The following is a 14,700-nucleotide window of genomic DNA, read 5'->3' on the forward strand; positions in this document are numbered from 1 at the left end:
TACCCAGCCCCTCAGTAATTCATACGCTGTAATTCCTAGCGACCACCAGTCTACGGGGTACGAGTATCCTGGACCCCCATCCATAAAAGCCTGGAACACTTCTGGAGCTGAAACAATAAATCAAATAAAACAAAACCCATTATATTAAGTTTAGAGTATGGATTATTAGTGTTGACAGATGAAAAATTAGTAAGGTTGTAATTAGCTGGAATTAAATACATTTGTAAGCACAACATTTTCAGGATGCAATTTCAGTGCCTTGGTTTGCTGGCAACAAGTGACCTTCACTGATCAGGGTTTTTCAAAAGTCAATAATTTTATATGTTAATTCTTACCTGGTCCTTTTGAGTTTTATGTTCCGTGAATAAAAGTAACGGGGAAAAAAAAAAATGAGAGGAATTCCTGAACTGATGAGTGACTTGGAATATTTAGGATAATGCAAACATTTAATGGGACAGATATCTGCAAGCAAGGTGATTTTTTGTGAGTGATGGAGATGTTGAACATGGTAAATCTCATCCTTATTCTACATTTGGACAGAATAAATCAGACAGGTTTTAAAGGTATTCAACACAGGGAAAAGGTAATTAAATACAAATCCTGACACTGATTGTATGCTGTGAGAAACTCTGTCATAACTCAAAATAAACACACTGTCAATAAAGTAGCAAATTCCACAAAAATAAATTTCCTGTGGGAAAAAAGAGATCTGTCCAAAACAAGGATCCAGCTGGCTAATTTCAGCAAGAAAAACATACTATATAATACCACTGTAGTTTCTTCAGAAAAACATACATAAATAAGAGAGGATATGAAATGAAATGAAAAGTCAGTCATGCTTTTCTGATTATTTCACAGCAGAATCTCAGTACACTTTGTGAAAGCTACACTTTCCCTGGGGATTTTCTTAACAATGCTATCACCAACCATAACATCGTGCTAGACTGCAATTACCACGCGAGCCTCTTCTGGCCATGATACTGAGTCTAATGTAGCACATTACCACCCGATTACCATCGCTTCCCCTTCTAATGGGCATACTGCAATGAATAATGTAATCTTGTCACACTTACTTCTGACTGGCAGTTTGCGATTCGACTATGTATCGCATTTAGAGAGGCACCTTCAGTTAAAGGAAAGGCATTCCTTTCAGAGGAGTTTTTGCAGTCCTTGTGCTGTGGATGGCAACCTAAGAATTTACAACTCCAAACCTGGCTTCAGAAAGTGTTGAAGAGCCAAACCCAGCAGAAGGTTTTGGCATCTGCGAATTACACATGGCAAAACCCTAATCTGTAGAATAAAAAGCAATGAATGAATGAACATGGTCTTACACTCTTTGCCCAGCAGGACCATCTCTAAATAAGTTTGGTAGGAGAACTGCAGGCACCCAAATAAATATTTTTGCCAGAATATGTGTGTTTGGAGAATAGCTGACCAGTGGATCTCTGGCATAGGTAAACTTGTATGGCATGAGTCAACAATGCCATAAAAGTCATCACACTGAGTTAGCTCTGTCTCACCTCCAGATAATATAGCTTCATTTGGCACACCATATCTTCAGATGTACTTAAGATCTTGTTTGCGTGCTGCTGGGGATCCATGTAGGCACAACTTAAATGTGTGTGGTCTATCACACAGATAGATGCTAAGAGGACAGGCAGGATATTTTGTGTTACTGAAGTGGATTAGTGCACCTAAATTGCACATCAGGCACAAAAGTCATATTTTGAATATCACTATAGGCACCTTGTAGTGAAGGTTTGCTTTATTTAGCCATATTCATGACAGTTTTTTTCCCACTGTGCCTAGATGGTGTATAATATATCATTACAAATAATAGCCTTTGTGGCCTTTTTGTAGCTATATATGTATAATATTGGTTTCACTCTTTCTTTTACAACTTTAACACTGTAATAATGGGATGGATCACGATCTGCTTTCTGTGAGGTAGAGATGAAAGTACTTTATTGATGTGATCTACAACATTGCTAGAATGGTGCAGCTGTTTTGCTAATTCAGTGACTGAGTTATCCACTTTTATTTTATTTGCTAGTTTTAAAAGCTTCAGGGTCAATTCATCCCACTTTAAGCAGACCAGCAGAAAACACTTTCTTTTGCCCACTGGCCCTGGTGTTTCGAAGCTGTTTTCTCACTTTAAGCTGATGGCATCCCTAGATTAGAAAACTGGCAGTTAGGCTCCTGATTTTTAAAGCAGATGACAGCCCCTTTTCCCCTGCTGTAGCAGCATTATTTGCAGTCCAGCTGGACTGTCTCTCTGCATTCAGTCAGCATCCTGCGAAGCAGTTTTAAGCACCCGCGTCGCAAGATGAGGGGGGACTGACAGAGGGTGCAATATGATTTACAGTATCCTACATACAAGTTTTTTCTCAGGGTGATATCTCAGACCTACTGAAGCCAAAAGACCTTTCCCCAGTTTGGCAAGGCTGTTAAACACCAGTCTTACACTAGTACTTAATGTGTCTAAAAGCTTTTTTGAACTGAGTCATTAGGTGAAAACAAAGGCCTCCAGGCTGTACGGCAGACTTCTGCAGTTTGGCTGCTCATTCAGACACATAGCATGATTTTACAGAAATACAGCAGATCCTCCAAGTGATGAGGCTAGCCAAGCTCTGCAGAACTAGAGCTGTGAAATACAGAACATAACATTAGGTTTTTCTGTCAGAAACAACTATGTCAGGAGAATAACTTCTGAGTGGAAAATGGCTAGGAGAAAAGCAAATAAAAAATCTGAAAGGAAAGTTAAAAACCTACATTGATTTTCTTTAGGATTGTTATTGAAATAGACTATCTGTAAATCTTCTAAAATTTGAATTTTATCTCATGCTCGGCTTGGACAGCTGTCCTGCAGCCTACTGTGGGTAGGTTCTTCCAAAGGATGATAAGATTTGAGCTTGCCAGCTTGGAGCAAGGGCAACAGCTCTGCTGTGCACAATCTTTTTGTACACATCCTGTCTTATCATAACAGATTTAGGATGAGAAGAATACTTGCATCTTTTACCCCTGTGCATCTACCTAAATGCAAGGATTCTGCCTGCTAAAGTTCATTCATGTGAGCAAAAGGGAGAGTAAATTTCAGAACAGGAGTTTCAGATCTTTTTCCTCAAGCAGGTTCTACCAAACAAAGGCTTTTCAGGAAAATACACAGTTTTAACATTGGGTCTGATGCTGTAGATTCTTTTGGCTGAGGGCTGCAGTTACTGTCACATGCAGTCAGAGGGACGGCAATGGAAGTTTGCATGGTGGAAGCACAGTTTTTAAACAGTGAAGCTAAATCAAGTAACAGCAAGTCTAGCAACATCAAGAGTGAATTCAAAGACAAGTGAAGTGATGGAATTGGTAGGTCTTACAGATCTTCACAGCTCCTCGTGAACAAACATCTTTGACATGATTGAGAACTGCTTTATTTTGCTTGTATCAGGAATACTGTGGCCAGCTGGAGCAGGGAAGTGATCGTGCCCCAGTACTCGGCACTGGTGAGGCTGCATCTCAAATAATGTGGTCAGTTTTGGGCCCCTCACTACAGGAAAGACACTGAGGTGCTGGAGTGTGTCCAGAGAAGGGCAACAAAGCTGGTGAAGGGTCTAGAGAAAAAGTCTTATGAGGAACGGCTGAGGGCACTTGAGTTGTTTAGTCTGGAGAAGAGGAGGCTGAGGGGGGACCTTATTGCTCTCTACAGCTACCTGAAAGGAGGTTGTAGTGAGGCAGGTGTTGGTCTCTTCTTCCAAGTAACTAGCGATAGGACGAGAGGCAATGGCCTCAAGTTGCATCAGGGGAGGTTTAGATTGGTTATTAGGAAAAATCTCTTTATTGAAAGAGTGGTCAGACATTGGAACAGGCTGCCCAGGGTGATGGCTGAGTCACTATCCCTGGAGGTGTTCAAAAAACATGTAGATGTGGCACTTCGGGATATGGTTTAGTGGGCATGGTGGTGTTGGTCTGACAGTTGGACTTGATGATCTCAGAGGTCTTTTCCAAACTATGATTCTATGATTCTTTACTGGAGCTGCCCAAAAGATTGCCTTCAATAGCAGTAACCTGGTCTGGCCTCACCGCTCACTCTGCTTTGAGCAAGAGGTTGGACTAGAAACTCCTGAGGCCCCTGCCAACATGAATTATCCTACAATCCTGCTATGCTAATACAGCTCAAGCAACCACCTTCTCACCCAGTCCATCTGAGTGAGGAGTCACCGTAAACCGCATGGGCTCTTCACCTACACTCAGACAGCTGGAAAACCTGTCACTTAAAGTACTGGGACTTTTGAAAGTCTGGATCTCAGAAGCAAAGCAGTCATCTGGCCTGGGGAATTACTCTTCATATGTGCCAGAAGTGTGATCCGCCACCTTTCAGGCAAGGCTTCGGTAACTGCAGAGACAGAGCATTTCAAAACTAATGCCATTCCAAGCTGGGACATCTGTGCTTATTTTAACAGGGCAAGCAATAGAATCAGGACCATTCCTGTGTCTTACGTAATAATGATTAAGCACACCTATTTAACTTCAGCAATTCACCAATCTAAAAAACCTCCCATAGATTTTTTTCTTTTCTACATCTTTATTTTTCTCTTTTTAATACACTTTCATGCTTTCACTACTTATTTGCTTTTCTTTCTTGAAAAATGACGTAAAATGAACTCACTTTTGTGCTGCATTAAGTGTACTTCAGTGCATTCAGTTCATTTCTTGGCTGTCCCTAATGCGTATTTCCAGTTAGTGATTTTTTCCAACTAATAAATTAAAATAAATCCTCTTCAGAGCCCCTTCTTTTGATGCTTTTGCACTGTATCTTTCTCATAATGCCCAGGGAAGTAGTGGAGTCACCATCCCTGGAGGTGTTAAAAAAATGTGTAGATATAGCACTTCAGGACATGGTTTAGCAGACATCGTGGTGTTGGGTTGATGGTTGGATTTGATGATCCTAGAGGTCTTTTCCAATGTTAAGGATTCTATGATTCTGTCATAGACTGTCTCTGTACCAAGAGGAAGATTCCAATGAAGTAAATAAATGGTTATTTTGCTTTAAAATAAAACCACACCAGAGAACAGATATTGAAAAATTTGACATGAAAGCAAATCTAGTTGGTCTGCACCCATCTCAGAAGCAGTGGCTTCCTGGGATATCCATACCTGTGTTCTGTGGGTTTAGCCACACTTTGAGGTCCATATAATTTTGTGAATTAGAGAGTAATTTCTGACAAATTAATTCATATATATAACTACCCACTGAAATTGTCACAGCAGTCAGATGATCTGTAGCATAAATTATGTAGAGGATTCATCTCATATTGGATGCACACTTCGCTAAAGACCTGTAAAAATATTAAAGTACGAAACTGAAAGTTTACTTAACTGGTTGGGTTGGTAATCCTGTACCCTATTTGCGGAAGATTCTCAGTATCTAAAAATATGATTCATGAGCTTGAAATAAAAGAGAATGTCAATGTAAGTGCAAACAACACAGAAGCCAATTTTCACTATTTTTTTTTCCTACTGTAAAAGAGCATTTTGTACATAGGATAAAGTGCTTTTAAGTAGAGTTTCTAAAAATCTGTTGATTATTCATAGGTATCACTTAACTCCACAGTTACAGTAGAAGCGCCCCAGGTCTGTGAAATTCAGGCCATTTTGATTCGGTGCCCCGTGGTGAATTTGAAAACGCTGTCCATCATAACATAGTCAATTTGAGGTCTATCAATTGGAATCGTCAGCACAAAGAAAAGCTGATATTATTTTTGATGGAGCATACTGGTTTAATCATAAGGATAATTCATCAGAATAAATCATAAAATGAAGAGCTTGGAGTGGCTCTGATATGAATCCTAAACAGCACAATGTGGCATTTCTTTTCTGATGAACTGATTTAAGTTTCAATTCCTTAGCAAGAAGCTAATCAAAGATCGCCTGGTGTACTTGCCTACCACTACCCGGGAGACTGCCAAGTGTTGATTGAGAAGCTTACAGAGCTATTACTTACTCTGAAGCATTGCCGAATTCCATAGGCTGCTTTGAAACTGCAAAATTGATGAGAGGGAAAGTGCAGTGAGATGAACGCTTTAGACCGTTCTGTAAGTGGCCTTTGCTACATAGTAACAAGTCAGTATATTTAAGCAATAACTTGCAAGCTAGTCTTGCAAGATCGATTAGCTGTAGAGCTGATTGTCCGTGCATAGCTAAGTGTTGCCAATGAGAGCTGGTCATTAATTCCTCAAAAATGCTCTGTGCCAATGTTATTAATGTGACAAACTGAAGATAAAATAAAAAATAGAGACATAGTGGCTTGGTCTCAATTTTTTTGAATGATTAAGTTCAGGTGGGCATGTCCAAAATATTTCTCAAGAATGAAAACCCTGACATTAGTCATCCAGTTGGCTAGCTAGAGCTCTCTGTAGTCTATTTACATCTCAACAGAGACCCTACAAGTCAGTAAGGGGAATCAGAGTTTTGTGGTGTACGGAAGGGGTTGCAAAGCAATACGCTGTGCTGTAGTCATCATAGCAAAACGTACCTCAGTGGCACGGGTTTTATTGTAACGCCTGAGATTTTGTAGATAAGAAAATAGATTCCAATGTCATTAACCAAGGTTCAGCATAATACCATGCTGCCAGGTATCATTCTCCTTCGTCATATTAGTCCCTGATCTTGAAAAATAAAAAAGAATATATATGTGTATAAAAATTGATATATACACATTTATACAATGCACACAGTATGAACAATATTTTGATAGACAGGATAAGCTGTTAAAAGCTTAGACCTTTCCAAATTTTATATGTGTGAATGACTTGATGTAGATAACACATTCATGGTTTGACTTTGCTGAATCAGGCTTAATGGGTGACAGATTGAGCTCAATAAAGAATGAACTTGATTTTTGAAATAACTATCCAAGAACCTTGGACCGGGACCGTTCAGTGAAATACTAATAGCTTTCTCAGCATTGTGATGAGAAATTATTAATTTTCACTTTTGTCTGAAAAGCAAATTCAGAGGTCATTAATTCTTCTAGGTCATGGTTTAAATAGAAAACAGAAATCAAACTACAGTGATGACACATGATCTTCTATTTAGAGTAGAAGCTGTTTTAAGAGCAAAGTGGAAGAAAACAACTTCCCTCTCCCTGAATATAAATGTGGACTTGGTAAACTATCAATTTACCTCCTAGGGTTTACTTTCTCTTGTGCTAAAAGGGTCTGAATTATAACAGAGAGCTTTCTGACTCAGAGCTTTAGACTAGCCAACTGCTAACTTCTATTGTATAATGCAAAGTGCTGCTTAAAGCCTGACCATGCTGGGCTGGCAATTTTCTAGTGTGAGGTCTAGACTTGTTACAGCAGTGTAACTAATTTTGGACCATTATTCACAGAATACACCTCAATGGTTTTAATACTCATATTTAATGCAATTATTCAATCAAAGTAAATATTTTAGATACCATTACCTGAATACAGATATCGCATTTAGAATGCTTTGTTAGTTTGCCATATGGCTATACAACCTCTCCTGCCCTTACTCAGAGCACTGTCCTCATAAAACCCTTTGCATTACTCAGCCACTGAACAGAACCCAGTTCTTGCCCTTGCGTTTGCACAGAGAAGCGCTTTCTGGTTAAACATCTAAATCAGCCTCAGAGGAACAACCTCAAATAGCTAGCCCCATTGAAAGAAAGCCCAGCAGCAATGAACATGTCACTGTCTCCTACTAAAGAATATGAAATTATACAGAAGTACCTTCCTTACTCCATCCAAAAGCTCACAGTGGCTGCAGTGCCACATTTCTAGCAACTTGTTGAAGGGATTCTGCCCAAAAATATCCATGTGCTGTTTGGAAGATTGGCCCAGTGTATGGACAGCAGCCATTCTGCCTCAGTACTGAGACTAACTGGTCTGGATAACTGGGGATTTGCAGGACAGACTGTGTACCTGACACATCAGGACTATTACAGACTCCTGCCTCACATACTCCTACCAGGTTAGCAGATGTCTTTGCATCAGTTTATGCATGCAAAAACCTGGGGAGTTTCATGGCTTGACCAAAGAACGGGAGTCGCCGGGGAGTAGAAATGCCCCTCTGGGCTGCTGGAAGTCCCTGCTCGTTGCCCCATCTGCTACCACTGCTGGAGGTCTTTTCACGCTCAGATCTGCCTCCAGAGCTCCGCATTGGATCAGGCCCTTTCGGGCAGGTTAGGGGAAAATAAAAAAAACAAACCAAAACTACTACTTGAACTCAGTGTGGGGTTTTTTTGACTGAAACAGTCAAAGAAATGATTATATTAGCAGTTTTGCTGGAAGACCTCAAAGAGCGATAGGAGGTTGGAAAGTACAGAGAAGTGAAAAGCAGCTGGAGACAATAACTTCTTTCCTGATCTCCTGAGGTTTTTCAGCTGCTTGTGTGCCTACTCATTAACGTCAGAGCAGAGCCAGAACCTGAGTATCTACTCGCAGGTCAGCGCTTAAACCCCTCAGCCACGGTGCTCCTAGCACAACCTGAAAACACCATCAGTACAGCAAGTGTTTGTTTCAGCACCTCAAACCCTCACATTTCCACTCTCGGTTCTTGCTTATCATAACAAATAGAAACCTCTCAACTTGTGCAGGCATTGTGATATTTCCCTGGGATCAAAAGGGCAGGTAGCGACATCACCAGCGAAACTCTGTAGACAGGCAGCCAAATCCTTGGTAGGAAAAGGGTGGGATTATTAAAAACCTAAACACTGCCTTAACTGCACTGAAAAAGGAACGAGCTGCAAAACACTATTTAATTTCAGAGCACTATTTAGCATGAGTGCAAGGGAGACCAAGGTTGAACACCTTCTAAAACCCAGCTCCAAATTTGTCCCTACTATATTGTAACCACTTCAGGAACAAATTTAGCCCTGCACGATATCTTTACTTTACCTGTAAGGCTGATATTGGGACATCCACTAGCTTTCCTCTGACTCCAATAGTACTCCCACACAGTCCTAATTTATAAATAAGGATGACTCATACATTTTAGAAGTTCAGTGGATGTCTGTAAATTCACACTCCTCTGGTAATCTCAGGCGTACAGCCATTCTTCACCATGACAGCAACCTATGAAAGCAGCTGTGAAAATCTGAGATAACAAGCCTGTAGGATGGGAAGAGGTAGCTGAAACTTTTCACATAATTTACGGCTGGTTTTATTGGCTTTGGATTTTTGTCAGGTGTATTTATATCATAAAATGTATTTTGTTGGTTTGATTTAAAGTAAAGTCATGGTGCATTATTTGGATAACTTCAGCCTCTGCTGAAGAAAACCACAAAGCCTTTACCTATGCCCCCTAACCCTCCTCCCACCAGAAACAGAAAAAAACACCAAGCAAATCCTAAACCCCCAAAATTTACAACCTGTGAACGGAAAGTTTGCAACACGCACAGAAAAAATACAGATGAATGGAAATTCCATCACTCAACAAAGAAATATTTCAGCTAGTAAAAAGCATGTGCTGTAGGACTCAAATACATCTAAATTATGCCAGAGTGAAGAATAAACAGAAAGCAATATCTGTAATATTTTTTAGCTATATTTTAGTATTTAATGTTTCATTTTGTAGCTGACCAACCTGTTGTGGGAGGAGAGGGCCATTACTGCAAATGGGTGCCCAGCACAGAGCACATTCTCTGAGACACAAGCGTATTTCTTGCAGCCTGTGTGAGGGGCCAATATAAGAATCATCGCTTTTTTCACTCATAAAGATGGAACAGTGTTGAAAATGGCATACACTTGCACAAGTGCTTCCAGCCAGGCAAACGCCCACTTTTTTTAAACACAAGAGGCCTAATGAATAGCCTTCTGCAGGAAGAAATAACCACAGATGAATATCTTGGGCACAGGCTGTGGCCAGAGACCGTGTCCTGCGCTGCACTGGCTTTCCACATCCCAGTGCAGACTAGAGGGGGGGTCCCCCATGAACACTTGTGTTCATTTGTTGGCAGCAGACACCCCTGACAGAAGTCAGCTAGGTCTCAAAGCACGCTTTGCATTGCTTGCCAGCCTAGGATGACAGCCTGGAAACCGATGAGCTTGCAAAGGGCTGTTCATACAATAAAGCCTTTGACAACACCCTCAGTCGCAGGTGTTGTAGAAAGTTTGGGCAGAGAATTTGTGATGCCGAAATCAGGCATGGGTGACACACACAAGTTTCCTAAACCAGCTTAAGGCACACATTTTATTGCACAGCTGCAGTTGTCTGAGCAACACAAGACAGAAACTCTGAAGACCCCTGAAAACTAAGCAGCTGATTTCACTTCAGCATTTCAGGTCAATGGCTTTGAGAAGTAAAACTGCAAAAGCAGCTGGAAGTAGCTTGTCCTGCCAGGCTGTTGGTCTCATTCCTTTCAGATTCACTGCTGTCGATGTTTTTGTTGCCTGTATGTGACAGGTATTTCACTTGTCTGAATGAATCAGCTGGGAAAGGGGAACGTAGAGAAATTACCAGGGTTTCTGGAGAAACGTTCAGGTTCAGATATATTCCATTCTATGTAACCACTTAATAAGCAGGGAAATAGGCTGGGGAAACTTCAGGCTGAAAAAGACTTAGGGGCAAAAAAGGCTAATATGAAGTGGATTTAGCAAAGGCTGCAGGAACTGACTCATACCATGCTTAGCATCACAAGATAGGTATCTTCATCAGAACAGCTAGTGTATTTTTATAGCACAATATCAATTCACTGTGTTTTTTTCCTGGATATCAGTTTTATGCAGTCATGCTGCATGTGAGCAAATTGCTCGCTAGCAATTTCTCAGCCTATTTCAATCAGATTTCAAATAGCAATGGAGGCTTTAGAGATAACATTTTTCTGTTTATTTCCCTGAATTTGCCATAGGAAGAAGTGAGAAATAGTGTAAGTACCTCTACTAAGGGAAGGGCTAGAATGCCCTCTTATCTGATTCAATGTAGCAGGATTCACATGGGAGGGAGCCTTTATAAACATCCCAGAGGGGGAAACAGCTTTTATCGCATCTCGTACCTTCATCATCATGAAAACCAGCATTGCATAAGGCACCACGGAATTTTCCTTGGTTCTTCGCAAGGGACTTCCTTGAAGATGATCTTTGTCTTGCTACATTGAGGTTAAAGTGTGGTTTAAATTCCTGGCAACAAAAGATCACTATCAACCACAGAGCCAACCTCCCCAAGTCTTTTTTTCTGTTTTGGTCACTGTCTAAATGGCTTAGGTGAAGCCACATGAAAAGTCTGTGATACTTAAAGCCAGAAATCACATGGACTTAAAGAAATATCAGGAGTGAAACCAAAACCTTCTTAATCTGAGCACTGCAAAGTCTTTATAGCATTTCACTAAAGATATGATTCTTCATGAAATTAAAGGTGTAAACTAAAAGAGAAAGGAAGTGAAATCAATGCACTTAGAGGAAAAAACAACACCAATGAGTGTCTGGCCGTATCTGTCAAACTCTTAATATTAGTGGAGACCAGTGATGAGTGGTGTTCCTCAGGGGTCGGTGCTGTGACCAGCGTTGTTTAACATCTTTGTCGGGGACACAGACAGTGAGACTGAGTGCATCCTCAGCAAGTCTGCCGATGATAACAAGCTATGTGGTGCAGTCAACACGGAGAGAAGGGATGCCATCCAGAGGGACCTAGCCAGGCTTGAGAGGTGGGCCTGTGCAAACCTCATGAAGTTCAACACGGCCAAGTGTAAAGTCCTGCACATGGGTTGAGGCAAACCCAAGCACAGATATAGGCTGGGCAGAGAAAGGACTGAGAGCAGGCCTGAGGAGAAGGACTTGGAGGTGTTGGTTGATGAGAAGCTCAATATGACCTGTCAATGTGCGCTCACAGCCCAGAAGGCCAACTGTCTCCTGGGCTGCATCACAAGCAGCATGGCCAGCATGTCAAGAGAGGGGATTCTGCCCCTCTGCTTCACTCTGGTGAGATCCCACCTGGAGTCCTGCATCCAGCTCTGGAACCCTCAGCACAGGAGAGACATGGACCTGTTGAAGGGGTCCAGAGGACGGGGCAAAAATTATCAGAGGGCTGGAACAGCTCTCCTATGAGGACAAGCTGAGAGAGTCGGGGCTGTTCAGCCTGGAGAAGAGAAGGCTGTGGCGAGACCTTATTGCAGCCTTCCAGTACCTGAAGGGGGCCTACAAGAAGGCTGGAGAGTGACTTCTTACAAGGGCATGTAGTGATAGGACAAGGGGTAATAGCTTTAAGCTAAAAGTAGGTAGGTTTAGATGAGATATAAGGAAGAAATTCTTTACTCTGAGGGTGGTGAGGCACTAGAACGTGTTGCCCAGAGAAGCTGTGGCTGCCCCCTCCCTGAAAGTGTTCAAGGCCAGGCTGGACGGGGCTTTGAGCAACCTGGTCTAGTGGAAGGTGTCCCTGCCCATGGCGAGGGAGTTGGAGCTAGGAGCTGTTTATGAGGTCCCTTCCAACCCAAACCATTCTATGGTTCTATGAATCTATGATTTGAGGTTTGCTGAAGCCTTGATGACCAAGCTGTGCCACAGAGAATCCTCACTCACCACTTCTCAGCTGAAACAGAGGATTCTTACTGCTCTAGAAGCTTTCCCGGCTTCTTACAGCTCCAGATAAATGCAAGGATGACTCTTTCTGAATAGCGAAGACTGAACTTGTGGCTTTTGAAGTATTTTTGCACTTCCAAGAGTCGAGGAAAGCACAGTAGAGCAAAAGTAAGCTGGTGGATGGTGACGTTGTCTCTTCATAAAGGGAAGGAGAGCATTTTTCTTGCACTGATTTTTCTTGTTGTGAGATTGTTGGATATGGAGGACACCTGATGTGTGGGGAGGAGTGATCGGGGGCAGAATGACTCCATGAGCTGAGATGAACCAAGACAACAGTTTGTTGGCATCCAAAGATAAAATCTTCTCCCCATCTCCCATCTTCCCCCGAGTCCAGGTCTATCATTTATCTCCTTCCTTTGGTCAGCTTGGGCTCTCACAGGAACCCTCCAGGAGCTTATTTAGCTCCTGAGAAGGCAAAAATGCTCAGCTGTCTATGGTACTCCAGACTTAGGTCAGAGAAACGATTTCCCATAATGTAAGCTTAGAAGTGATTACAAAACAATAAAGCTATAAGCACATAATCTGTCCTGGAAATCAGTATTTTACTACTAAACACAAGGACTCCAGAATTTTCTGGCAAATGGAGAATACCATGATAGGGGACATAAGTGGAGTTTAGGTAGGATGGACTGGACTTGAGCATCTCTGCACTGAACAGATGAAGAATAAATAGACGTTTTCTAAAATGAATCTCAGCATTCCCTTCTTTGTACCATCTCTTGGCAAATGTCAGCTACACAAAGAACAAGTTACTCCTTCTTGGGTTGGGGGGTAGGTTAGGCATTACAAAAGGGTGGGGCCATTTTTCACAATTTTGTGCTTAAAATACAAAATCACAGTACTCAGCACTTGCTACGGGTTTTTGAGCTAGGTTTTTTCTTGTGAGAAAAGCCTGCCAACAGAGACCACTCATGAACTTAGAAAGTGGAAGTCAACCTATGTGTGCAGACGGACTTAAAGACGGTCCATAGGACACTAAGTTTCCTGTTAACTCTCAGCAAAATATTTGAAGAATATCTACTTACATTTCTGTACAGCTGTTTTAACTAATCTGCTTCTGATCACTAGCTACCAGATGATCTCTTCTTTGCACACATTCAAACTATGACAGGCAGATGTTAAAATGCTAGCTGACCCCTAAGCAAGTACTTGGCTTTTTTTGTGCTTTCATAATAATTAGGCTTTCTAATGTAAAACTGTGAAACTGCTTCAAGATTAAAAATGTAAGGCCATCAAAACAGTCATTTAATTGACTACCAAATTAAATCTCAGAAAAGACTCTATTGTTATGTCTGCTGTCATCATCACATTTAAATACGGAAAATGTCTATTCTAAATTTGTTTGAGCTCCTGCAAAACGGCTGCTCTTCAAGGGTACTTTCGAATAATTGAGTAATAAGAATTTGTGCAGCTAATGACAAGGGCTACTAGATGATTGTAGGCAGCTATTTAAGCAGAATGTGTAAGCTCTGAGAAATAAGCTTTTCACCTACCCTATCACAAATGTTGGAATCTTTTAATATTTCTGTCATCATGTATGTAAGGGCACTTCCATGAATGTAATGCTATTTGTCTTTGTGTGCTGGGGGTGGTGGTCAAACTACTTCTAGAGAAAAAATATTTTTTTCTTGAGTTTTTGCAGGTTTTTTTTTTTTTTTTTGTTTGTTTGTTTCATTAAAAAAACCCACCACATATTGGCAAAAATGATCAAGAATGTTCTTTTTAAACTAAAGCTGTTGGTGTAAGTCAAGTTGCAGCATCCCTTCCCCTCTCTCTTCACCACAACGAATAGGGAATTTGCGGTGGGACATTGAACACTCAGGTACAAGCCCTGAGGGGAAGCTCATTACCCAGACTTGGTCTCCTAATGCTCTATATCCCATGCGTGTGCAGTGTTGTCCATCTCATCTAAGTAGAGACACTGAACTAGACACTCAGCTAAAGCTAACTGATACAAAATGCAGAGAAAATTTTCATCTAAAACCTCATTTCTCTGCGTAACTTAAATGCTTGACTCAGAACTACATAAAATGTTTCTTGGTCTGTTTTGAGTACATTTATAAGAGTAAGCTAACCAGCGTCAGGTCAGTGCACTGGTCACAAGCCCAAGTGG

General features: G+C 41.3%; 1 protein-coding gene across 2 annotated transcripts in view; it reads right to left on the reverse strand.

Moving 5' to 3' along the window:
- The window catches only part of STK32B (serine/threonine kinase 32B), a 186,113-nt gene that overhangs the window by 35,055 nt on the left and 136,358 nt on the right, over positions 1–14,700 (reverse strand). For both annotated transcript variants that reach the window (XM_075422154.1, XM_075422155.1), the window contains exon 7: positions 4–107. In XM_075422154.1, the coding sequence (XP_075278269.1) occupies positions 4–107 (104 nt within the window). The remainder of the gene's footprint in view (positions 1–3; positions 108–14,700) is intronic.

This window comes from Opisthocomus hoazin, chromosome 5 (genome assembly GCF_030867145.1).
Source record: "Opisthocomus hoazin isolate bOpiHoa1 chromosome 5, bOpiHoa1.hap1, whole genome shotgun sequence".
Lineage (NCBI taxonomy): Eukaryota > Metazoa > Chordata > Aves > Opisthocomiformes > Opisthocomidae > Opisthocomus > Opisthocomus hoazin.